Consider the following 27,760-nt stretch of genomic DNA (forward strand, 5'->3'; position numbering starts at 1 on the left):
AAGGCCGGGCTCGGCCGTGGCCGAGCCCGGCCTTCATTTCAGTGTAAACGCGCAAAAGGCCAAATGAGGGGCCAAAATTGGCCGCGCATTTGGCCACGCTCTTGAGGTGGTCTCAGCCGGCCTTTTCTCAGTGTAAACGCAAACTGGTCCAAATGCGGTACCAAATTTAGTCTGGCTTCCAGACCCTCTACCCGCACTATTTCACTATTCAGGATATTAACGCCCTCAACGTCGAAAACTAGTATAGTTTAAGATGGTTTTGTCCTGCAAAGGATTTTTCCTTCGGCAAAGGCCTATGCCGAACGGCGACTTTATCGCCGGGGAGTCCAGTTGGCAAAGGGTCTGGAAACCAGACTATACCAAATTGCGTTTGTTTACAAGCAGAGCGCCACTATGACAAAATATTGAAAGGTTTGAAATAAAAGCCAGGGCCGAGCCCGGCACTGTAAACGGACAGAATTGCGGGGCTCGGCCCCGCAATTGAGGCCGGGCTCGGCCGCGGCTCGGCCCAGCCCCGGGGTCTATGTCTGCAAGCTAACATGCATAGATATTACCTGTTGAAGAGCAGGTTAAAAGAACAGGCATACAAATTAGAAGACAGGTAATGCATTATGGAATTTACTCCAGAGCAGGTGAAATTTTGAGATACTGCATCAATTTGTCTGCAGGAATCAAAACGGGTCCACAGCATACTCAGCTGAAACTGTAATTAGGGTGACTTGAATATGAGCTGTATCCGTTTCTGTATGCTTGATTCGAGTTGCATTCATCTAGTATGCACGAATACTGAAAACTAAAAATGATAATGATGATAATTATTCAATGAGTATAGCGCTTTATACAATGTTTCAAAGTGCATTTGAAAGATTATGACAAATTGAAACATGCAACATTGACAGACAAAATGAGATTACTACATCTGAGAATTACTGATATCAAAAGCATAGATTCGCTTGTATGCGCACATATTAAAAGCTCTGTAATGATGATAATGATGATAATTGTTTCATGTGTATATCGCTTTATACAATGTTTCAAAGCGCATTTGAAAGATTATGACAAGTTTTAACATGCAACATTGACGGACAAAATGAGATTATCACAACTGAGAATTACTGGGTATCAAAGGCATAAACTTACTTAATAAATCTGTCTAAAGTGTTAAGTCGCAAGTCGTAACTCTGTCCACCTCTTGGTTTGAAAATCACAGTATGGTCGAGAGGCCCTGGAGTTGATCATGCGAACTATCATAGACCTCGACGCACCCATCGTGGAGCCACCAGGTGGAGAACAGTTCTTTACAGGTCAGTCACACGAGGCGTTGTATCTTAACCCTTTTTGATCCGTTATCACGTTAACTACCAGCAGCTGCCTCTTATATTGTTTTTAAAAAAAATACTGAACCATCCTTATCTTCCTGTGTATGTGTATGTATGTGAGTGTGTGTTTGTACCTAAAGGTGTGTTTTTCTTGGAAGGGTTCAAATCATTCTTGTGTCATCCAACTCAATCATCAATCTTTCTGTGAAATTATCTGCTTTCGTCATGGGTGTTGAGGTTGACATGCCAAGAAACTACTGGATGCCCGAAAAGGGGGGAGGGGGGTGGTGGGGGGTGGTGGGGGGGGGGGGGTAGGAGTGACACTTTGTATCTCATTTGATGAATATTATCTTGTGTAATACCTGGAATGAAATAGTAATGATGACACAGTTTTACAGAAAGTTTAGCATGGTTAGATGTGGTTGGTCATCACAAATATATGTTTTTATTATGGCTGGCACCATGGTTATAAAAGTGTGGGGGGGGGGGCAGTGTTTATATTTCTGATACCACTTCCAGGTTTCACCCGCTAACAAGCAAAAAAAAAAAAAGGTTTACAGCTCAACTTTCCAGTGCCACTTCTGGGGTTAAAAAAAGAAGAAGTGGAGGGCCCAAAGTGGTTACACCCCATGTATTCCTATATCTTGTGCAAAAAGAGGGGGGGGGGGGGGGGGGACCGGCCCTGTTTACAGGGCTGCATTGCTAGAGTGAATGTGCCACACCCGCCTCTTGATTGAACTTCATGCGGTCATGTGAATTACTTGCCTACACCTGTTCCTGCATGATTTAGCACAGATTGCCGTAGTACAGCCCTTGCTATGAGCCCTTAAATGCAGTGCTTGTGCTTCAAGCATAATGGCACCTTATTTTCCATTGAAGTATGTTTTGTAGGTGTCTGTGAGGGTGGTCACATGAGCTTGGTGTAGCCACAAGACTAGACAAAGAATTAATTTGAAGTGTTTATATGATGTACATCCCTCCATCAGGCTTGAAATGTGTTTAGTGTGCAACAAGAAATGTAGGGCGGAGAAAGGATATCCTTTCAGGGAATACAAATGGTTGGCATTAACCAGTGTCCTATGAGATTCTCACATTTCCATAGATTTTGAACAGAATCCACCAGGGGTATCCATTTTTAGTGGGTTTTGGGATCCTCTTGTTTCCAGGGCAATGGGGGTGACGAAGAGATGGCCACAAGCTCCAATTTACATGTAAACACTTTCAATATCAGTGTATTACAGGGCCTGTACTGGTCACCTATGGAAAAAAAAGTTTGTGGAACATACAGCTATGAGTTTGATCAAGGAAGCTGGTGTGTATTGCATTGGTTTCCCAGCCGTAATGTCATACAGATTGAAGGATGATCGGCTTTCATTCTTAATGACAAAGAAGATGCTGCAGGAGCTTGTGCAAAATGCAGTTCGCTCCGTATGCATAATTTGAACTCCCTACCTGCAAAAATGTACATTTGCTCTTGTACATTAAAGGGAAGATAAACCCCAAGAGAAATGTGGATTGAGTGAAAGCAGCAACATTAGTAGAACACATCAGTGAAAGTTTGAAGAAAATCTGACAATCGATGCAAAAGTTATGAATTTTTAAAGTTTTGGTGTTGGAACCGCTGGATGAGGAGACTACTAGAGGTTATGACGTATGAGTGGACATCGACTGTCCGATTTTCCTCAAACTTTCACTGATGTGTTCCGCTAATGTTGCTGCTTTCGCTCAATCCACATTGCTCTTTGGGTTTACCTTCCCTTTAAAAGAGTTTGAATACTTTTGTTGTTGAGCGTGTATGTGTGTGTTTGTGTGTTAAATTCCCTTTCATAGATGCATATGGATGGAAGCACAAGCATTGAAAAAAAGCAAGCAAAACCCCAAAAGTGGACTGAATAGCTTATTATTCAACATGGTTTTTGACGTTTAAAGAGATTAGTTTGTGGCAGAGTAGATAGAACAGTCACTGCCCAGCCGTTTGATCTTGTCAACTCTTACTGTGCCAAATAGAATGTCACTTGGCTAAAGATGCATGTTACAGTGGTACTCAATCACACCTGTGGCTGGCTAGGGGTTAATCACTAGCATGTGATTGGAGCAGAGTGTATAAAAGTATGCAGTTATCACCTCTGGAGAAGTGAGAGGGCTTAACTCCATTAATGTCATAAATGTTCGTTAATGAGTTTCCTGCTCATATTTGTGTGCCTGGGAGTGATAACTTCTATCTGGAGCAGTGCAGCACATGTCAGGATTAATTACCTTAATTGCTAAATGATTAATCAGTTCCACCACATGATCTTGTAATGTTATTAGGCCTGGGGTGTTTGTCTGTACCACATTTTAAGCCAGACTCAGACATTGATCCCAGGCAATAAGTTTTATTCTGAAGAAACAGTATGTTCAGACCATGTGACGCTTGAGGTTTTAAGCTCAAGTCTTTTCTGTTTTTCCCCGAGAGAGAAAGAGAAAGAGAAGCTATCCAAACATGTATGTCTGAATGATATAGAAACAGTGCATTCCTCTGATTTTATTATGGGTGTGCCTTTGGACTGTGGCAATATGAACAAAAAACGTAGATATCTCGTTGAGTAAGCTAGATTGAGCTATGTGCCTTAAAGTTTATGAACGTTAATGTTTTCTTTTCAGCAAAACATCCCCCCCCCCCCTTCATAACTGTTAAATAGTAACTTTTTTCTTTTCTGTGCACTTGTTGAAATGGATGGATTTTTTTTTCTGGGGGGGGGGGGGGGAGGGGAGAGGGATTTGATTTTCTTTTTTTGCTTTTTTTCCCCCGTATTCATGAGTAATATGCTTTCACATTGCTTCATGTTAATAACAGCATTGCCACATTTAGATATGCTGAATGCTCTTATTTGCTTTGCGGATACTAGCTGTGAGCATTGGTAGCAATAAAGAGGCACACAGCATTGAAGATGCATACTTCTTGCCATACTCTTTGTGTTGCCAAATTGAAGTCATATGGAGTTATTGATCAGTATTTTTGCTGTTACCATGTTTATGTATGGTTGTCAAGACCAGCATTTCTTGGTATTTCCCCAGTCTTTGCTATCTAACTGAAAACTATGTGTGTGTGTGTGTTTGCTGCAATCTCAAACATGCTGTACCTAGTATTTCATATTAGACTGGTCCTACCTGTGAGTAAGTGTAGTCCTGATCATATCTTTATGTCTCTCTCTTGCTCTGAATATAGATGTGAAGAAAGCCTTGGTCGGAGTCGGCTTGCTGTCTTTCAATGAGGAACATGGGGTCCACTACTTTGAGAAAGGTAAGAACAACACTTCACTCTCTTTGTCTGCAAAATTGTAATTCAGGCAATATCATGGAGCATATTTCTAAAATGCTGAGGGTAAAGTGGACTATAAACTCAAATGAGCATGATACTGTGCTTAAATTTAGTTTCTTTTCTTTGTCTCATCTTGAGTGACTTGATATGAGTGCAGAAAAGTTTTATTTGAAAGCTTTACCATTATTCTTACTTCCTTATGCCATTTTGGAAAGAAGAAAATAAAAAGTCACAGACATCATTATTTGCCATCACGAGGAATGACTTGCATTTCTGTGTTCAGTAAATGCAGAAAGTACACGCCAATCATTTGGGGACATGTAGCTGCATCGCCATGACCTTGTTAAAGATGGAATAAATAGTAATAGGCAGATAGAGAGGATATGCTCTACAGATTTGTTCTAAACACTCTATATTTGAAATTATGACTTATGTGCTTCTGTAAGAAACTTTAGAAAAGAAATCAAATTCCCCCAGTATAATTGGATGTGTCATTATAATTTTTCTTTGTTGCAGCAATTTTGTTTTCCAAAGTCAAGGTGTTATGGTGTGCCATGTCAGTGTTGATGACTCACCTTTCAATGTGTGAAATGTAGAGCCTCTAGTTGTTACTTTTGAAGAAGCATCACCAAACTCAGCATCTGAATCTTGTCCAACCAATCAGATTACAGCAGTATTCCCAAGTTCCTGAATCGGCTGCTAGGCATGGAGGTGGAGACCCAGAATGCCCTCTTCAAGTACTTCAGTGATACCATGGTAGCCATCATCTCCAGGGCTAAGAAAGATGGCCAGTGGGATGCAGGCATCATGGGTAAGGACTCCCCCGTCCCTATCTCACTCTCCAAGTCCCTACTCCACCTTTCATCTTTGGTGTCTTCCTCCTCGCCCCCACTCTTCCCTCCTCATTATCTTTTCTACCTTGACTATTCTTTTCTTCATCAGTATTCTCCTAACCTCTCATCTTCCTCCCACCACTCTTCCATTCCTCCTCTACTTCCTTCTTTCTCAATTCCTCACTTTCTTCTCATTTGTCTTTACATTCTTGTCGTATGTCTCCATTTTTCTTTTTATCATCTTGCTTTCTGTTTTTCTTTCCTTTTCTTCCCTTGTTCCCTTGTTGTTATTCACATGTCGGTTCATCTGTGCCATCTTTATTTAGACTGATTCATGTTCCTTTGATTTTTTTAATGTATTCATTCATTTTATTTATTTATTTATTTATTTATTTATTTATTTATTTATTTATTTATTTATTTGTTTATTTATTTATTTATTTATTTATTTTATTTATTTATTTATTTATTTATTTATTTTTTTTTTTTGGGGGGGGGTCAAAATATAGTGAGCAGTTTTCATTGATTCATCGTGTAGCTGTGAAGTGGAGTGAGATTTAATTAGTATTAGTGTCCTTTTGTGATAATGTATGTTGCATGAGTAATTATCCGTGATTCGTTCTGTAAATGCAAAGTGAAGTAAGGTTTGATCAGTGTTTGTTTCCATCTGTGATTACCTGTCTTGCATGAGAGAACCAATGAGTATTCAAGAGTGACCAGGGATGTGATGACAGGTGAAAAAGTACAACAAATAGCGCAGAGATTATGAAAAAAAATGAATGTGGCAAGATAGTTATGGTGTGGAAGAAAATGATTGACATCTTATGAAATGTAGAGAAACTGTAGCTGATGTTTCAGTCAGCTGAGTGGTTTCAGATGGAAGAAATTATTTCTCTATCCTCTTCATTTTTTGATCACATTTATCATATCATTCCCTTTAACTCGTTGTATACTTAAATTGCCTATTAAAAAACCCAAAGCATTGTACACACTGTCAAAATTCCTTGGCACAGAACAGGTTAATGATCTTGCCTGAATTGACTTCATGATCCATGCAATACAAGTTGACATGTGAGATAAGTATTCACTCTCTTTTGTTTTTGCCTCTCTTATATGCAACTGAAGACATTGGTAATGAGAGTCAAGTGATCAGGAGAATACACACGGATTCCTACATCGCCTTGTCAGGCAACAGCACTACTGAACTCCATCAGGTGACCTTTTATGTCATTAGTACTATTCCATTACTTTTGATGATTATGATTTAATTGGATATCCAGCAATCTTCTCCTCAAGGAATGTTTTGTGGACATAGTTCACCTTTCTGTCGTATTTGCTTCTTCTTCTTTAGATTATCATGTGTATTAAAGAGTAAATGAATAATTATGTAAATATACTCATATAGGAGAGTGATGGCAGATAATGAAGGTGTTACCACTAAATGTTGCCTGCTGTATGATTGAATACCTTATTAGATTTGAAAGGTAACCATCCTTAATCTATCTGTCAGTTGTCTTGGCTTCCTTTCGCTTGCTTGTAGAGACATAATTCTAATCTTTTGTGTAATGCCATATCCTGCAGTAATTTTTAGATTTTAGCAAACATTTTGAGCCTGATATTGATTGATTGATTCAGTAGTCCGTGGCTTTGCTGATGGCATGAAAATCTAAATCTTGTTTAAAACTTGTCAAGAATTTACAAAAGAAAAGAAAAGAAGAAAAGAAGAGGGGAATCAAAGACAGACGTATCACTCTTAGTGAATTAAAGAAAGGGAAATCTTTGTCATTTTCTATTAAAGGCAGCACTTAACACATTACCATCTGCTTCTTGATCAGTGCTGTAGGATTAATGCAGAAATAGATTTGTCTGCCAGAGTCAACAGGGTTAAATGAAATGAGCAAATGTAAAATGTGATGTAAATAGGCTAGATTAAAAATGCTTTCAAATTGATGGATTTACCGCAGAGCTTTTAAAATACATTTCAGTACCACAAACCCAAATTGCTTGCAAAAGTCCTTGATGAATCAGACAACCAAGAGGCAATTGTTTTATTTTGTTTTTTGTAGCACTGCTATGATAGTTGCCATAAAATTTAGAATATAGTACTGTATTTGCCATATATCATCTAGTGAGTCTAATTTTTTGCGAATCAGGACTTCCTGACATTGTTGTGAGTGGTTATATTAGCAATTGTGAAGTACAGTGCTGAATGAAGATATACATGTATATGCTTGTATGTCACTTTCACGTCGAGATCAAAGTTGATATTGTCGTGTGTTTTTAAATTCGTGAATTGCTACCAAATCGCTAAATGTGCGAAAATAAAAGCCTTGTGAAATACACGGCATGCATCGTAGTTTTATAGTAATCTGGCCTACTGATAAACAATGATTCCCCCAGGTGGGAGCAGAGAGGGGCCTGTCGTGGAAGAGCGCCATCGATATATGGAGTCGTCTCTCACTCCCCGAGGAAGGGTTCTACATCTCTCAGCTGGTGAGTCAGTGCAGCCGTACTCAGACTCGATGTTTGTCTAGTCATGCAGGATTTCCTTTTCTCTTCTCTCTGTGAAAACTACACTGGAACGTAGAAATTTCAAGGCAATGGGGGATGAGAGATATACTACCATTTTCATTTCATTCTTTTTTTTAACCCCCTGCTGCTATATATCATCCATTTGTTACCTGATGTCATACTGCTTGTACATTGCCATTGTCCCAGAATATATTCCAAGAATGTTTATGATTTTTTATGCTTTTTTATGTTTGTTTGTTTTTGTTTTTGTTTTGTCTTTTGGGCCTGATGTTACCGTCATATGATGAGAGGTGGCCCTAGATTACCAAATTGTTAACCATAATCAAAATAACTTATACACTGTGTGCATTTACAAAAACTTTTGAGCTGTACATTTTAGTGAACATTATCTTGTTTGAATTCGTTGAGGTTGTTGGATTACATTATGAGATTTTTGGTCTATCCTTGTCATCATGCTTAATTTATCACATGTAATTTTGAAAGTCATTCAGATTCACCTCAAAATCTGTATTGCCTTTATTTCTTTTTGTCCTTCATTCCTCTACCTGCTGCCTTACTTTTCAAAACATCTTTCTTTTTATCTTTGTCTCTCAATCAATTCCTGCCTTTTCCCCCCATTATTTGTCTGTTCTGTCCTTCTGCTGCTTGCTGTCATTCTTGTTTGATTCTCCTGTGTATGTTGTTACTACCTATACAACCCAATGATGAGGTCAGCAGTGAAAGCCTGCTTTGCCCTGGCCTTCTGCCCCTTGTTCCCCTGATGTTATTGGGGCAACAATGCTAATTCTGTTGTTTCCTCTAATCAAGCAGAAAATAGATCAATTTTGAGCAAACTGCATGAACCTTGCTCTGCGTGAAGCACAGGGTCATACAAATTGGAAAAGGCTGGCAGGTATAATTTTTCACAGCATCGAAATTGGGATCTTTCTTCACGTCAAATTGATTTAAAGGTTCTGTCCTTCTACAAGTTCTCCTTTGAATTTCAAAGGTCTTTGACGAATAGTGATAACAAAGATGTGTCTTTTGTTTGTTGTTTATTAGGATTATTTGGTTTAATTCAATGCTACCCAAAGCATTTTCTCTTTGAAATTTTCCCAAATTTTGGAATGGTGATAGGCATGGATAAAGCCTGTCATATGCAAGATCAATGCAACTGTATACTGCGTGATAGGAAATTTGTCAGATCAATTTTACCTGAAACTCAAAATTTCATGTGATATTTTGATAGATGTACCTGATAAATCATTATTTCATGATACATGAGCCACATACCAGTGAATGCTGTATGACTTTAAGGCTCTCTTTTTTTTTCTCTCTCTTTTCATTAACCTTGCTTGGACATTAATCGATTACCTTGACTAAATGAAAATTGATGTGTCCCTTGTTTATTTTTTCTTCTCCCTTGACCCATGATTTGCATGAAATCCGCTTTGCACAAAGTGATGTTCTAGGAAATGGGCCAAATTACATATGGGATATTCAGGGCAGTTGTGTTTTTTCCTTTTCTCATATTTAGTAGAATCATTACATCTTTTTTTACTGGAGAGAGTGAAATATTGATAAGGGCAATCAAAAAAAGAGTTGAACCATAATAAATGAAAAGACGGTGTTTAGAAAAATCCAATGGTGGTGATATTCTGACAAGATATGGGAGGCATGGACGAATGGCAAGAATGGATGAAATATAAGCAGACAAATGTGGTTGAAACCAAGAGTAGTTGCTCCATTTCAAATTTGATTACAGGTGTTTCATACTCATAGGTTTAGATGAAGAACCCTGGCACAAAGGGGCAGTCTGATGGTTATGTCTGTGGCTGTATTATTGTTCACAAAACTGCTTACCAGAGTTTTGAGACTGGAGGCAATCAACACATTTATGGTGAATTTATTTTGTTATGTGCTGACTGTAAGCTTGACATTAACAAAGCAAATTTCATCCCCTCTCAGCTTGTCTTTGTGTCTCTTTATTGAATAGTAAGATCTGCTGCAGCTTTTTCTAAGACAGAGTGTTACCATCAATTTGGTGTAATCAGGAGTACTCTCATTTTCTCTCTTTCAGTCAAGGTTTGGCAGAAAGTCGGCCATCTTGGCCCGCTTCTCGCAGGCCGCTGGTTCCATCAAGAAGGGCGCCATGCAGATCTTCAAGCCCAACATCGGCCTGCAGAGCAAGACGGAAACAGTCACCGACCTGAAGACCAGATTTCGAAAGGTCCTTCCCGACGAGGCTAAGCAGTACTGGGAGGCCCTCTACTCATCATCGGAGAACAAGTGTGCTCACGTCTTCTGGTGAGTCATAACTCTCTCTATCTCTCTGTCTCTTTCTCTGACTGTAGTGATCCTAGGAAACTTTGTACGAACATGAACACAGAGCCACAAATTGGTATATCATTAGAGCTTTGGGGGATGGGGGAAAATGTTTCACTCTAAAATATCCTTGTTCGTGGGCATTGGTCATTTGGTCTGTTGGTCAGTTGGTCAGTGTAAACATCATGTTGATTCACATGATGTCTATTGCGACCCGAGGACCCAAGAATATTATTAATTCAGAAATGTGCTTCCCAATGAGATATCCATTTGAAGATTACTTTTCCCAGGAATCTTGTATCTCGTAACAAAGTGGGATGTTCAACTCATCAACAATTGCAGGTGTGGTTCTATGGAACTTCCAGTATGTTTCAGAATTCCTGAATTGTTCATCTCATGTGTTTTCACAAGGGAATGTTCTCTACTGCAATGATTGACCACTGCCCTCGTCTAGTGCACTTACTGGCAGTGAAGTGCGAAGTGAATTTTTAGAGTTTATGCAAGTTTTGTAGAGTTTTCCCTTCCACCTCTAGCATTAATTCATGCATGATCTTTTCAGAATATCAGATTTTCATTTCTATATTGTGCATGTCAGTCATATCTTTTCAGAGTTTTACCAAAAACAACAACCAAAGTAATTGTGTTGATCAAAAATGTATACTGTGCGCATTATTTCAGCTCACTTGCTCTGCTGGTATTACTTCAGAATGCATTCAAATCTGTTTTGTGCTGTACTTGTGGCATATGTCATGGCCTATGAAGAGGGTTGGAATTGGAATTTATTCTCCCAATCAAGATATACCTTCTTGGCATAGTTCAATGAGCAACTTGCAACAGTGTCAGCATTCAATAATTGTATCTCAGCTTAATCAAGCATGATGGCAACTGATCGATCACTAGTGTTTCAGGCATTGTACTCAGCTAATTTGATATGTGGAAACTTACGATAGCCATAGGGAAAATTTCACTATGAATTGGGTCCCCCAAAAACGGATGATGCTTAGAGCCATGGGCCTGGGGAACATTTTTTGTCTCCAGGATATCCTCCGTGTATCGATATTGGCGTTGACCTCTTACAGGAGTTGTCTTGATTTGAAACCGATACCGACTGTCTTCTTTGTCTCTTCCTTTGAGTCATCCTGCTTGACAGCCCGTCTTTCCAGTGAACTTTTGTCAAGGAAGGAGTTTATATTTTCCTTCTACGTTTCTGTGGAAATATGCATTTTGTAACTTGATGTTTAGAATTTTGTTTTCTTCTTTAGAATTTGAGGCAGGTTGATTTAAAGTTCATACATACTGTACAAAGATAAAATGCATTTACCATTTGAGGTATTTTTTTAAAATTGAAATGTGGGCAGCAGCAAGAGTGATCACATAGTGTTGTTTATTCCTTTTCCTCTTTTGAAGGGACAAGCCTTTACTTGCATTCTAATTTCTTTAAAATATATTTCATGTGCTCTTACCGGTATTCTTGAAGACAAAACTCCCTGTTATTCAAAGAATACTTTAATTGCTATTTTCACTTGTTTCTGATGAGCCAAGGTGAAATGAAAAATGACTCCTCTGAAAATGTTTGATACAAAATATTGAGTGATGGCAGGAGTGAAGCAAATTTGCATACAATCTCTTGCCCCTTTTGTCACTGTGTGAGTTTTGTCAATGAAAGCAGTCGCATCTCTCCGTATGCTCACTGGAGTTTGCTTTATAGTTTCGTACATTTGTTCTGAGGATGTCGGTTTGTCTGTCCATTGCTTGTCTTCCCCCCACGCCCGTGATAATCTTTGGATACTGGAGGTGGAGGACACAGCCGTCACTCGGCGGTGAGACTCACTCGTGACATTGGTGCGGAGTGAGTCACGAGTCTTTGACAGAAGTGGAAGCCATTAACTGTCCGCGTCCTCCGCATCTTCTTCCTCTTTCGTTCCAAGGACTTCCTCAAGTTCCCCGGCGACTCTGTTGTTCGCTCCTGGGTGAAATGTTCCGAGACTTGACTTCAACGTGGCTCTGTCCCCCCTTCTCTTGCGGTTTTTCTATTCTTGAAATGCTGCAGCAAACTGCATGTAACTGTATCGACTGCTAAAAATATCAGTCTGATTCCTTCTTCCCTGCATCTTTGACTTTGCCTTTTGTAGCATTTCAGTCTTGTATCTGGTCCATGTTTGGGCATGCATGTCATCCCTCAGTATTCAGATGATTAACATGGGGATGATTGTGATGTTCACTGGAGTTGCCACAGTGGCAGTGTATTACAAAAAATATAAATATATGAATATTTTTCCTGCTTGCCAGAGTTCAGGCAAAGGGCCCCATATCTGTCGTAATGATTATGCAATAAACCATAGGAGGCATATATATGACTGCAAAGCTCAAAACCGACAAAATGTCACAGATTAAGATACTCTGTAATGGACCAAAACATGTCATTTGGGTTTACTGATTCAAATTTTAAAAGTTTGTCTCACCTGGGAGAGTAATCCTTTCTTTGCTTACTGTCAAAACGATTTTTGTGTACCAATTTTTTTTCTTTTTTTTTAGACAGGTGCTACTTTCGAGGTGAAATTGAACACAATTTTCATTGATACTTCAGCACTGCATGCCTGAGTGACCCTAATCTTTTAATCCCCTTTCCTCTTTTTTTTTTCTGTGAAACTGCTCCTCCTAACTCTCTCTTATTTTAATCACTTTTTGAATGGAATAGGATGGTTTAATTTTGACAAGTTATGAATCGTTTTAGAACTTACTCTTTTAAATTGTGCAGGAAAGTCAAAATGCATTTTGGCCTCCTTTTTGTGGGTTTTGAGCTGGGCGGTCACATATGTCCATTTGTCGTGCTTGCCCCACAGTGTGTTTTAATTGCCACGGGCAAGTGGGCTAGTGGGTTAGCAGGACCCTGGAGGGCAAATTTTGTTTCATGTTTAGTATGAATCTATAGAGAACTAGAGGAACTCAAAGAGATTAAATCTCCATTAAGGCCATAAGATTTGATAACACCATGGACCTGTGTGCACAGCCTGGATCCAAATTGTGATCGAGATCACCACCCAAGACTCATCAAAGGTTCCTTCTACCACAGTAGACATATCCTGAAAAACGTCATAAAAATCAATCATGACTTATTGTTCCGAATTTACGAAGGTGGTACAATCCTTGTTCATGGTTTAAACCGTGGACAAAGACCGTAGTTTTGTATGGGGCGCCAAGTGTCGCATGGCATATTTAGTTATGAAACCTGTCATTTCGTCGACGAAATGACCATTTTATTAACGAAATGATCATTTCGACGAAATGTTAACATTTCGTAATGAAATAGGCCATGCGACACTTGGCTCCCCATACAAAATTACAGTCTTTGTCCACGGTTTAAACCAAGGACAAAGATTGTGCCACCTTCGTGAATTTGGGCCTTTGAGTAACATTGCGTATGCCCCAGTCACATAGACATCCCGGATCACCGTGGACCACCCTGGATCTGATCCAAAGTTAATCTTGGACCACGATGTCATCATACAGTCCATACAGCTATATTCGTCTCGCATCTGCCTTCCATTTCTGATGAATTTGACAGCTACTCATTCATCAATTATCTTCTATAGTGTAACCTCAGTTTGGCACATTGTGCATTGTCAAAAGGCATGTGGTGAAGAATGTAATTATGACAGTGTTGATGGATGAGTTTTATCTGATTAGATTTCATGACACTCCTCCCTCCCCCCCTCTTTTTCTCTTCCCTTGTCAGTCTTTGCATTCTCCCTGTCTAAGTCAATCTCTCTCATGATCTGCGTGTATCTGCTAGTAGAAAACAAAAACCAAGGGCAGTAAAGGAATTGTATGTGTATTGAGTCACAGCCGTAGCCTGGCTAAGAGGAAATGAGAGAGTCAGGCCATGCACAGTTAGCTGTGAGAGTGGATTTGCGCCAATAACGAAGTGATCAATCCCCTTCGCTAACACGTCTGTCAGTGGGATGATAAACGCATCCACCTCCGTGGTGATGTAGGGGCAAGCGTCGTTACTTAGCACCCTGCTTTTATTTGTGGCGACGGAACGGTTCCATCGGATGGCTGGGTCCTTGCAGTGATAATGTCTAGTTCTGTCATGACATGAGCAGAACCAGCGGACAGACGGAATGGCTCAGAGCTATTCTGCGACAGCTCTCTACAAACACCCAATGACAGCACCTGTGCGTTTTAGGTGATGATGCAACAAGTAGTTAATTAGTATGTTTCATCTACAGTCACAAGATGGCATAACTCAGCTGTCTGAATTCTTTGAGGTAGTAAATTTCAGTTAAAAAAAAACAACAACAACTCTTAGGTAACTACCAAATTTTTGTTACAAGAAAAAAGAAAAGAAACACTTAAGTAACCCCCCAAATTTCATTTGAAAGAAAGAAAGAAAAGACACTTGGGTAAGCACAAAATTGAATATGTTTTTTGTTAGTATCTATAGATCCTTTGTGTGCTTGGTAGACAGTTTATTTTATGCAGGTCACATAAAATTAAGTGATGCAAAAATGTGTAATGTGTAATGCCATCTATAATGTGTAATGACAAGAATTTATCTTCCATACACCTGAAAGATGATAAACAATTTTTTAAGCATTATAATGCCCCGTAGGCGCTTGGTTCACTTTATAATCCACATTAATACCTCCAGGAAGATTATGTTCACAAGGGTCCATTCCTTGAAAGAAGATAATGTAATGAGGACAATCTTTTCATGATGTCTTGGCAGTTGGCGTAATGCCACCAAGATGTATGGTTGCACTGCTTAACAAAATACAAAATATTAACTAAAGCAGCAATGACAAATGCCCTCCTAAAAGTCCTAAGGAAGGTTTAGCATGAGGAGATATAATTGTTTGTGTTTCAGTTGTTTTGTTTCTTTTCTGGAACTAAAATAGGGTATCAATCGGTCAATGAGATGTTAGAACATTATAGACAGGCAGAATTATCTATGTAGCTTCTGACTCTTTTTGCTGAACTTCTTGATATTACCACACTCAAAATACAGCAAACATGTCAATGTTTTTGTCCCTGCCAAACACTGCAACCTGGCAAAGTGAAAAGTGGAAAATAAGAAAAGTAACTTTGAGCCCGAAAACTGGTGATGATATCTGAAAGCTTGTATTCTGCTTGTTGTCACTCAGGCTCGCAAAATGTTCCCAAGTCCTAGAAAGAGCATCAAGAACAACCTGAGAGTGAAAAGAAAGTTTGGAATAGTTTGAGTCACTATAATCTGTGATACCCTCCAATCTGTCATCAAGACGGCCACAAATTGGTGATTCCTTGTGAGACCATAATTGGTTGAGGTCTTCTTCGTCATTTTCTTCCATTCTGCTCTGCCATCTTTCTCTCTTCATTCTCACTCCTTGCTCTCTTCCTCCTTCAGGCCTTGTCAACAATTTGTCCTTAAAGGCATTATTTACCATTTGCCGATGAAACAAAAACCCAGCTTTAGTGCTTCAAAATAGTTCTAAGATGTGAGTTAGGCATAGAAACAACCATTGTAAAAATTTTAGTCAGGATAATCAATGTTAGATATTGTTAAATATACAAAATGTGAACAATAGTTATGATCAAATTGTTTCTAGATTAAACCGTTTACAGTTGTGGTTTAATGAGAAACACAGTGATATTTCCCTATATTTTAGGTTTTATTGCAAACAGTTATGGTTTAATGAGAAACACAGTGATATCTCCCTATATTTTAGGTTGTATTGCAAAATTTTTATATGATAAGATGTTTTGTGATACAACTGACCTACACATATGCATCAAATGTGATAACTCGAAAATTTTTAGAGTCACTGCTCCCAAAGGTAAACTGTACCTTTAAAAAACACCTTCATGATTTATAGATTTGTATTTTGCTGTGGCCAATCATAACACAAATTAGATTCCCATGTTAATGCTCTGCAGGGTCAGTCTTTTCTGTTTGCGTGGAAGGAGGTTAGGTGAGGACACACCAATAGTCAAGCTACCCAGTAAACAGGATTTCCAAGTCTCAGTACCCACATTTGCGGAAACATGGGAAGGTGAAATCCACCGAAATAGCATATTTTGCGAATCATCTGGTGACACTGATGTACCGGAGAAGTAGTAGACTGTGTATGTTTTAGATGTTTCTCGTTTTTCTTACATAAATTTGAGGTGATATTTCAGTGATTTTTGAATAGGATACAGATATACCTTATGAGCAGGGGCTGTACAAATGTGGTTCTGCATCATTTATATAACAATCTTTATGTAGTCCCACTCATTCGTATACAGTGCATGTATTCTCAAGCTAGCTTCTAGCATTCTTAGTGGAGGGAAATAGCCAAGACTCTCATAGGAATGACTGTGAGGTTGAGTTTGAGGTGAATAAACTGTAGATGCCGTACTGGCCAGCCTATTGATCTCCAGATACTATTGATTCTATTACCCTTAATGTGAGAAACATGCTGAACCAATATAGCTCTCACACTACCAGATTTTATGTTTAAAATCTACATTAGTCATCCCCATGGTGTACTGCGCAATTTAGCCCCATGGCAGCCCACCGCTGGCATCTTGCCCAGTGATGAATGCGATTAATCAGTTCACGATCAGAACTGCTTCGTGTATTGTGTAAATTATGATATGATCTACATTGGCCTCATCTTAATAGGCCTACATTGTACGATGCATTTCTTTGTAGCATCGATATATCGCATGTGTTTCCAATTTCATGCCAACTCTTGCCATTCTGTGATGCCCTAGTATCAGAATTATCAAAGTGACTTGCCAACTTCCCATTTGCCTTATACGGCCAAGAAGTGAAGTTTTCCTGTTTCTCCTACCCCCCCCCCCCCCGCCCCCCGACCCCCCATCCTGTTCTCTCTGTCAAATTATCAGCTGTTCCCAGGACAGTTTGTGTTAGTGGCAAACATATCAGAGAAATGAGCGAGTAACTCTCAACGTTTGCTGGCCTAGAGAAGTGGGGCTGGGGGTTTCCAAATACTTACTAATGTTCATTTTGCCATTTATAGGCTTGGAATGCTCTGTGTTATTATTTTTTTTTTGCATTGTGTGTGTGTGTGTGTGTGTGTGTGTGTGTGTAAATCTCCAACCTTCTATTGTCATGCAAAAATGCATGTATTCTTTAAATGTTAATGTTGTGGTGGGGGAAGGGGGAGACAATTTTATGAGCTGAGAATCTTCTCTGTCATGTATATCAATGTGCATACCCTGGAATGAACTCAAAAGTTTTGATCCCTAAATCAAGAGGATGACAAGTTATTTTGCTTGTTGAATTTGGTCACTATTTTTTTTTTTCAGGAATAGGCCAATTAAACACAGAGGTCAAATCACGGATGCAACCTTAACATCATGCAACAATGCAAGATATAGAGTTACTGAAAACACTCTACATGTATATAAATTTTATTTAAAGATGAAAGATGACGAATATTTGCACACACACACACACTCACACACACACACACACACACACACACACACACACACAAGGATTTTGGATGATGTCAAATTGTGAAACTGAGGAGAATGTTAGTTTAGATTATTTTTGTTCCGTTGTAAATGTGTATCTTTAAATTGTTTTGGGTGATATCAAAGGTGATTTATTGAACTCTTATAATAAGATCTATTGATGGTTTTGGCTGTCTTCACTTATAAAATCCTATTTAAAGTGCACTTCATACAGTACTATACCACATTTCACCTTCATTGATTAAAGGCATTGTTTACCACTTGCAGATGAAACAAAAACCCAGCTTTAGTGCTTCAAAATAGTTCTAAAATGTGACTTACGGGTAGAAACAACCAGTGTAAAAAAAGTTAATCAGTATAATCAACATGCAAAATGTGAACAATAGATTTCCTAGACTAAACCGTCTACAGTTATGGTTTAGTGAGAAAAATAGTGATGTCTCCTAATATTTTAGGATTTATTGCAAAATTTTTAAATGGTAGGATGTTCTTTGATGCAGCTGACCTACACTATGCATCAAATGTGATAACTTACACATTTTTTAAATCACTGCCCCCAATGGTCAACAGTACCTTTGAATGATAAAGGGAGAATCTACAATACTGCTCAATGTCAACAAATTAGAGGTGGACAAATGTGTGGCTAGAAATGCTTCCAATTTGACGGTGACCGTAAGTCTCTTTCTTAAACTTGTTGCCATGTCAGGAAAGGCACGTGTAAGGCTAACGTCCTGGGCCTTCCCTGCGAGATCGGGCTGAGGCGGCGGACGTTCCACGTCCTTTCCGGGTCGGTCCTCAGTGTCTGGAGTCGAGTGGAGGAGGTCCTTGCGCTGAATCCGCAGAGCGGCGCCATCATGCAGATCATCCGCATCAAGACGGATAGGGGCAAGCTCGTCGGTAAGTGTCTCCCCTTCAAGACTAGAATTGTTCTGAATGTACAATGCATCGGTATACAACAGTTGTATTTGTCTGAATAGCAGTATACTGATACCACACATATTCACATGACGTACATGCATGTCTGAATCCTCTCATATCCACATGTCATACAAGAGTGCAGGGCTTTTTTTGCGGAACTGCCAAATGAATGCAATGCGGTGTAAAAACGCAATGCGCAAAGTCCATGCGAAGTTTGTACTGTGCAAGGTAGAGACTCATAGATATTCATGAGCTTCTCATGAAACATTACAGTGCTCAAGTTCTGATACTGCTGTATGATTATCATCGGGATGTTGCTTGCGAATGTTCTTATGTCAATACTTTAGCATCTTATATGTCATATGAGTGAAAGATAACTTGGTGTGTCTGAGAGCACTATTTAATCTTGCCATGAGAGTGTAAATTGGGGAAAACAATTCGTTGCATGGCTAGTAGCATTTGGAATATTCATATGCATGTGAATTCCATTATTCAGTCAAGGCTTGCTTTGCAGGTTTGTGCTATGGTATTATAAAAAAACAAGACAAAACATCAAATAAGAAAAAATCATTGTTGTTGTGATATTTGTGTGGTTAGGAGAGTGGAGTGTGATACTGTGTATACTGCCAAGAGTGGGTAGGATTAGAATCTTTGAAAGACGGATTGACACTGTGGCACATATAATATACATACGGCTCAACTAATGTGCAGATGTGCATTCACAATCAAAAAACTAGTGATAACATGAAACCTGAGTTTTATATCCCCCACTCCAGGATATCCAAAATGTTTGGTCTAATTCAGAGCTTTATTGCCATGACAAAGTTGTAAGAAAATGATAGGAAAAGTCATAAGAAACTATGAATATCTGCTTTCAGTTAGTCAGTAGTCTTAATGGTAGTTTGTCAATATCAAATTTATGGTTCAGGTTGTACAAATATGAGAGAAATATGACCGGACCAAGATAAAAGCAAGTGTGTGTGACTGTAAAGCACGAATAATTGGTGTAAATAAAACAAGGAGAGCAACTAAGCCGGTTTACCAAAACAATAATACCAAATGAAGAAAATGAAATACATATTTATACAAAATAAAGGTGAACCATAATTGGGAAGAGGAGGAGTTGTGGACTGAACCCCCAACATTAGTAGGAGGAATTAATGCCATCCTATCGTGAGAAGGTTTGAGGAAAGGAGATTACACAGATGAGACAACAGCCGGAGGAGAGGGGTCCGGACCGACGGTAGCAGCAGCAGTGACTAAGAAAGTGGCCAGGAAACTTACAATTGGAGGGGCAATGCCCCAGGGAAAGATGAATCTGGCTCTACCTTATTCAGATCGTTGAGGACTGTAGTCTGCTGGTGTCACGGCGCCGGTGATGGATGCACCCAAACATTTCCCCCGCCGCACTGGGGATGGAGAAGGAGACGAGGAGAGCGGGAGAAGGGAGAGGGGCAGGAGGGGGGAGGAAGGGACAAAAGGCCAAGTCAGATGAATTGACATGGATGGAAAAGTTTTCGCAAAAGTGGGACTGGGTGGAAATGAGTTGATGGTCCACTCTCCTCACTGCCCCGGGGCACATTTCATGCTCAGTTTGATCAAGTGCAGATGGTCAGTGTAGTGGAAGCCGAGGAATTGGTTATTTTCCCAATAAGATTTGCGTTTCAGTGTCGTGAGAAAAGTATCATATTCGTTGTCTTTGCCCCGATTCGCCATCATGTTTCTCTCATAAGATTCTTTGATTTCTCTTCCTCTCGGCCTAATTTGTTTGTTCCCATCTGCGTCTGATCATTTGGATCATTGTTTTAAAGTTTGCTTTCTTTTTCACATTGGTTTGTCAGTTGTTGTTTTTTTGTCTCTTCCTCTTGGCAAGCCTTTGTCTTTTGAGATTAACCGCAGTGATGTCGACTGTGGTGCAGACAGGAGAACCTTTGAGATATTCCAAAGGGAACCGTGCTGGGTATCCTGTCTGTGAGTGTAGTTTTATGTGTACACGCATTGTTACAGAGAGAGAGTGAGTGCTTGCTCAGGTCGCTCTCTTATATTTTCTCTGTGTATTCATTGTATCAAAATGCATTACACAAAGTGTATGCCAATGCTATACCTCAAAATTGGGATATTTGTCCGTGTATAGTACCTTCGTACGTCCCTCAGAACTGGTGTGACAAAATAAATGAAATTGTCCACTTTATGGATTAAGTTTTATCCAGATATTGGCGATTATGACAGTCTTCCGGAAATGTCACTACCCATGCCATTTGATACTGGCAGCTACGATATCTTGGCAATATGTAGTTTATAGTTTATTTGATTTGAAATCTTGGTGATATGATTCATGATGGGGCTGTGGTACATGTATGCTTTTAGCTCTTACTGTTCCTTGTTCGCCAACTTGCACACTTTTTCTTTGCTCATTGGCACAGATATCTGGATACTAATCGTCAATTAATAGAGATTATCTAATCCTGTAATAAACTGTATGGTGTTACCATGGCCTGCCTTTTCAAGTGAGGCACATTGCTACACCTGAGTAGATTTGCTAATCTACAACTAGGTCAACTTTGGGTGGATTTGCTACAAATTCTGATGTAAAAGCTTGGCAAGTTAGAAGCTACAATTTATGTGCTAGGATGCAAAAAGGGTTAATCAAATCAAGTAAGCAGTGAGAGTGGTGTTGTATTTAGAACAACAGCCTGCATTACTGGCAGAAGTGACGACTATCTTTGTAGTCCTGGCATGCATTGAGGGAAATGGCTAAGACTTTAAGTTCATACAACTTGTAACAGGTAGTCAGTCAAAATACTTCTACTGAATTGGTAGGAATTTTGAGATGAAAGCAGTTGTGTGATATATGAGTGGTGTATCTGTCATCTTGCAAACACAAATCTTTTCCTGGCAGCACCCTTTAAGGGGGTGTTTCTTATTGAACCTGTGACCGAAATCCTGGGCTTGTTTCCTCAACTGTAAGGGTCAGTGCCAACACACCTTTAAACCTGAACTCTGTCTGGTGCCCTTGAGAGCAGATCTGAAGTGGAGCGGGAGAAAAAGCTGGATACCACCTGCTACAGGTGTGTCCTTGCTGGTGGATTTTTCAGGCTTAGGATCCTAGGAAGAGGTGTGATTATCCCCTCCCTCTCCCAGTTTTGGAGTTGTACACACTAGGAGCACGGCATCGTCTGTCTTGATAAAGCTACTGTGCATCCCATATATGCTGTAGTCTTGCATTCAGACTATTTACTGACTCTTAAGCTTGTCTCTGATCTATTTTCAGTGCATTCATTGCTACTCCAGAGAGAGAATACTGCCACAAGACCAGTATCTCTCACAGTGTACCATAGAACACAATAGCTACATTGTACAGTCACACTGGCTAAAGATCGAGAAGTTTAAGATTGCGAAGTCAGGTTTTGGTTGTTGTTGTTTTTTTTAATTGAAGGTACTCTCTCTGTCCTCACGTTCTTGGTTCATTTAGCTGGATCTTAATATGGGGCAGATTTCTTTTGATGGAAGATAGTGTTTCTGTTAATTAATACTTTGGCTGCTGTTGAAAATGAGTGCCACACGATTGAGGAAGGAGGGGGGGGGCAGAATGTGATTGTGCAAATGATGTTTAAGTTCACCTCAGATATCTTGGTAGCTCCACATGTGCTGATGGAACATTAGCCCTGTGTATGTATATGGAGGGCTAAGTGATAAAAGGACATGAGTGATGCTGATTCTGTGCAGAGTTAGCACCTTCTGCCACTCAAAGTGGGGGTTCCAAAGAACAGAAACGCCTCCTGTTTCTGAGGAGAGTCAACGTCCCGAGCTGGTCCCGTTGGAGGTTACATCGTCTGTCAGCGGCAGAGCTCCCCTCAGGCAGCCATCGGCTCAATCGGCTGGGATGCCCTCTCTTGGCAGGCAGCTCATGCTGCATGGTGGTTTTTTACCACTGAGTGGTTTCAGACTTGTAAAAAATACTCACGCTTAATTGAATTTGCTTAGCAAATGTCTGAAAGCAAGCGCAGATCAGATATTCCCAAAAGACATTTCTCAAATCACATTCTGACCAGTTTTAGCCCAGAGGTGTTTTCAAAGTCAGTTTTGCTTTAAAGATAGTATAAAGTTTTGGTACCTCAAAAGTTTCCCTGAGTTTCCTTGTCTTAGTTTGTGTTTCAGGTTAAAGAACCTTTCATATAACTAACACTGTGAGACTTACTCGCCCCAAAGTGCTCTCATGTCTTAGTAATCGTGCAATAATTGTTTCATACAATACGTGTATATTGATTCTCGCTGTACCGCGTCGAGTCAAACTAACAGCTCGTTCGAATTTTTCAGATCCCGCTCTGCTCTGGTACGAAACCATTATTGCATGATTACTAAGACATGAGAGCACTTAAGGGCGAGTAAGTCTCACAGTGTTAATAGTTATATGAAAGGTACTTTAACCTGAAACACAAACTAAGACAAGGAAACTCAAGGAAACTTTTGAGGTACCAAAACTTTATATTGTCTTTAATTCTTTGTTTCTTTTTTAATAGTCTGAATAGTTTGACTTGTGAAACATGCATAACTTGACGCTGTATTCACTTGCACCGTAGTGTGAGCACATACTTCAGCACTCCTGCGCTTTTGATAGTATATGGAGAATTGCTGATTTTGCAGGCTATCATGTTTGAATATAGCTGTTGTATGCGATGCAATGTCGTTTGCAGGTGGCATTCATTGAGTAAACTAATTTCTGTGTCTGAGCAGCTCATAGTTTTCTCAGAGGGCCATTTCAAAGAAACTTGACTACACACAAGAAATTTTTGTAGTGTGAAACCCCCTCTTGGTAACTTCACTCTCCTTCCGATTTGAAGAGGGAAGACTGGTGATGTAGTTGGCAAAATGCCATGCCAACCGATGTTGCATGACTTCAGAAGCTTTGATAGATTGAAGTTTTATATTCTTACCAATTGACATGTTTTTTTGGAACAAAATGAAATAAAGCATCCTGGTATGTTGTCATTTCAGGTAATTTCTTGTGAAATTTATATCTTTTTATTCACGGAAAACCAGGCAGTTCACAGTCGTGGTAAGGACAGTCAAATGTGGCGAAAGAGCAGTTTGTTTTTGTTTTGCAAATTACATTGTAATTTGAAAGACTTCAAGAATATTACAAGATCAACTTCACAATTTAATGGCAGATAGTTGAACAGTGGATGCTGTGGTATCATACATGTATGAATAGTGAGAATACATGCCTTTTGCTTTCATGATAATCTTATGTTCCCAAACTTGTAGTCATGGCATATTGCATGCATGTCGTTCGTTGATTTTCATTTCCTGATTAGCTTCGAAGACGAAATCATTTTGGTGTGGCGGTGGCTCTTTTGACATAGAGTTACTGTGCATGCTACAAAATTCCTTTAAATATTTTTAAAATGTCAATCCCATGGGCATACATTGTGTAATTGGTAAACATACATTCTTGTCTTTATAATCATTGTCATTACTGTTGTTATGGTAATGATGATGATGATGACGATTTGTTTTTCATTATTATCCTGTTGTTTTTCAAGCTATAGAACAAGGTCAACACTGATTTCTTTGTCTCTTTTATTTCCTTTTTTTTTTTAATCTGGAGATAGCTGCTTCGCTTACAATGTGGGATTAGTTTTGCTGACCCAAAGGCTATTTTGATACTTGCTCTGATTGGATCGTTATGCACTAGTTCCCTTCTCTGCCTGCAGGGGATTGGAGCGGTATTCAGGAAATAATCCTTATTTATTGGTGCAGACATGCAAGATGGCAGGCTTAGATCAATCAGCTGGTCCAAAGGGTATCAACTCATTTCCTTTCCTTTTTTAAAATATTTTTAAAATATTTTTTGTCATTTCTTTTAAAGACAGGGATGCCAGTTTTCAGGCAAAAGCCTGAAATCAGGTGCTAGTATAATTTATTTCCAGGCCCTTTCTTGCACAAAGGAGCTTCATTTACAAACCATTGTAGATGTCCTTCAGGCCCTCTCCTTCATTGTAATTGGCATTCACGTATCGAGCAGTGACCATGTGATTTGTTGGGCTTTCCTCCAGAGTTCCAATAAATTTTGGTCCAGAGAGATGTGCCATATGTGGGACTTTTTTCTTGTTTTTGTTTGTTTTTTGTTTGTTTTAACTACATGTACAAGCTAAGTAGGTTTGGTAGGAAAGAATGATATAACACTGGATGTCCTTTCGTGCCCTTTTTTCACACCCATCGGATTTGCAGCGAGGAAAGGAAGGTTGATCCCGTTAATTAATTTTTTTTTTCACGCCATGCTCAGAGGCGTCTTCCTCTCATTAAAGGGGTTTCTGCTTTCACATGCAACTGTTGCTAGGCAATCAAGTGATTGATTATTACTAGTAACTACATGTCTAATTTTTAGAGGCATCACACATATACCTAGCTGCCATTGGCCCATTTGTGTTCGAGAATTGAAATATAAACACCCCATATGATAACATTTCGGGATTTATGTTTACTGCATATCAAGAGAAAATGTGATAAGCAGTTTCTCCCCATGCGTGTATGATTTTGATCTACTCACATATGAATGCAGCTTTAAATGGACACAAATTCATCAGATCTCAGGGGACTTCCCCAAATATTGGCTCTCCTGTCCACCCAGCTCAGAATCCCCTCTGGCTCCGTCAGCCAGTCTAGTGTAGGAAAATATTTGTCCTCTCCCAGTTAGAGCAGCGTCTGCATCAAACTTCTCGAGAAATAATGATATTAAGGGTAATTTAATCATCTTTTTTTTTTGTGTGTGTGTGTGTTTATGAGCAACTCCAGTTGGAAGAGATCAAAGTTAGCATGGAAGTTTGCAGTTGCAATGATGGATCAAGAATACTTCCAAAGGTTTAATGGAACCCATTCAGGCACTGCCCCTGTTATAAAATCATCTTCCTGCTGGAGAGTGACATTTTGAGGGGCTACGATTGTGTAATTTCATTATCATGTTCTTGTGTATGCCCCCCACCCACTCCCCATGTAAATGCTCGATTTGACCTTGTACAGTTGAGCTGGTATAATTCTACAATAAATGAGTACTGATCGTGTATTAACCTAGCGAGGTCATCATTCCAGAAGTAGGACTAATGTATTCGTTCTTGTGAGCCTCCAAGATGTCAGGTAAAGACAGGATTCGTATTGGAAGGAGATATTCAGATAATGCAATATTTGAGAAAAAATAAAATGAGGTCCCTCCCCCAAGCCCCACCCCCCCCCCCCCAAGAAAAAAAAATGATAATGAGGAAAGACTTACACAAAACATGCAAAGAGAAAGAGAGAAATAAAGCAACAAACCAGTAACAAAGAAAACAAGAGCATACAGCTACATGTGATCAGTGATATCATTTGTCATTTGAAAACCTGTTTGTTTGACAGTGTGGATAGATTTACAACAATTTTATGTCAAAAACAAGTTCCTCTTCTCAAATTCCATCACTGTCATATTGATCTCATTTTGGTCATTTGTTTTTTCCCCTCATTTTAAAGACATTTAGTAGGTCAGCTGAGTTTTTGCCAGTATCTTTGTTTGTCAGAGATGAGGAAATCAAAAGCAAAAGGGAGGAATTTTGTGGATGGAATCAGGAAAGTGTAATTGAGACCTTGAAATAAAAGCAAACTACAACTTGATACATGAAATGAAAGGGAGATCAATGAAGTGTGTTTCTAAAGTTTTGCTTTGGGATTTTTTTTTTTTTTTTTCTGATGGAAGTGCCTTTGATTTGTGCCTTCATGAAAAAACGTTGACTTCAATTTTATGGGAGATGATTAGAAAGGGTGCTATATGTATGCGTTGCGATCTGGAATTTAGAACAGAACTTCATAAGCACAGAACAGATGACTATGCTATGTTGATGCCAATATCATATTCTGTATACCCCAGCAACAATTCACTGAACCGTTTTGAAAGTTTTGTGGCTGAGGTCTTGCATAAGAACCTGAAGTTTGTATCTATTTGGTGATTAAACTCTGTCACATGTCGGTTATGTAAGGATTTGATTGTTACCATTAAGTCAGTATGGAGGTATTTTGTATTCGGAAGAAAACTTTTCATTTATAAGCAAAACTACAAGAGCAACAGATGAGCAAAATTGTGTGCAAAATTAATAAATGATGCAAGCTGTGATTACATGAACACCAACCAATTTTCTTCAGCTATATATTGTAACAGCCAACGCTTCACACTGGCACTGGTCCGATGGTCCCCGACCAGTAAAAATCACTGTCTGACCGGTAACTTTCTTCAGGAATAGATCAGTAAAAAAAAAAAAAAATGGAAAAACTGGGTACCTACTGGTCCGCCAGACAGGTCGGACCAGTAGAAAAAAAAAATGGGTTAGTGTGCAGCCCTGTATTAGCATTGTTGAAATTAATTTTCTCAACCTTTTGGTGCAGAACTCCTTACTTGTTTGTTTGTTTGTTTGTTTGTTTTTTTTTTTTTTGCAGAAGCACCAAAGGTATTGACTTTCTTGCATTCATAGGCAAATTTTAACTTCTTCAAGAATGTGCATGACAATGATTTCCTTGAAATTGCTCATACAGAATGCACCCACAGTTGAGAAGACAAGCTTTTTTTTAAAGATGGTTGAATTAAAGATTGAAGAAACAGATGATGAGAAAGACATGGCATCATTACCTCATGATTAAGATGACTTCTTTGAGATGTTCATTCAAAGCTACATAGATTTCAGTATTTAACAAATTTGACATGATACAGTATATGTGAAGAAAAGTTTTGCCAACATTGAATAAAACATAGCTTTGGATTTGTGTCTTAAACAATCATCGTAATCATGTAGTAACAAGACCATTCAATACTTTTTCTGATAATGTATGTGCCCTGAATAATTTTGTGCATGGTGCATAGTGACCCTTTAATTGGAAGATGCTATCTTTTGTTGATTCTTTAAGAGTCCAGTGTCAAAATTAGTTGGAGGTCGCATGGTCAAGTGGATTTCATTCTCTTCTTCCAGTAAAACAGACCAAGGTTCAAACATGTAACAGCTCTTGTGCCCTCAATCAAGACACTTTAAACCACAATTCTCCTCTCTGCTTACAAAATTGTACGTGTA

The 27,760-nt window shown here is 39.1% G+C and overlaps 1 protein-coding gene across 1 annotated transcript in view; it reads left to right on the plus strand.

Annotated features, from left to right (window-relative positions):
• The window catches only part of LOC139712799 (protein strawberry notch homolog 1-like), a 48,773-nt gene that overhangs the window by 20,217 nt on the left and 796 nt on the right, over positions 1–27,760 (plus strand). Inside the window, exons 22-28 of the mRNA XM_071624590.1 lie at positions 1,211–1,304; positions 4,528–4,602; positions 5,285–5,431; positions 6,579–6,667; positions 7,854–7,946; positions 10,045–10,271; positions 18,466–18,656. Coding sequence (XP_071480691.1) covers positions 1,211–1,304; positions 4,528–4,602; positions 5,285–5,431; positions 6,579–6,667; positions 7,854–7,946; positions 10,045–10,271; positions 18,466–18,656 — 916 coding nt within the window. The remainder of the gene's footprint in view (positions 1–1,210; positions 1,305–4,527; positions 4,603–5,284; positions 5,432–6,578; positions 6,668–7,853; positions 7,947–10,044; positions 10,272–18,465; positions 18,657–27,760) is intronic.

This window comes from Diadema antillarum, unplaced genomic scaffold, assembly GCF_040938485.1.
Source record: "Diadema antillarum isolate AM-2024a unplaced genomic scaffold, OU_Dant_1.0 seq00001860_RagTag, whole genome shotgun sequence".
Taxonomy (NCBI): domain Eukaryota; kingdom Metazoa; phylum Echinodermata; class Echinoidea; order Diadematoida; family Diadematidae; genus Diadema; species Diadema antillarum.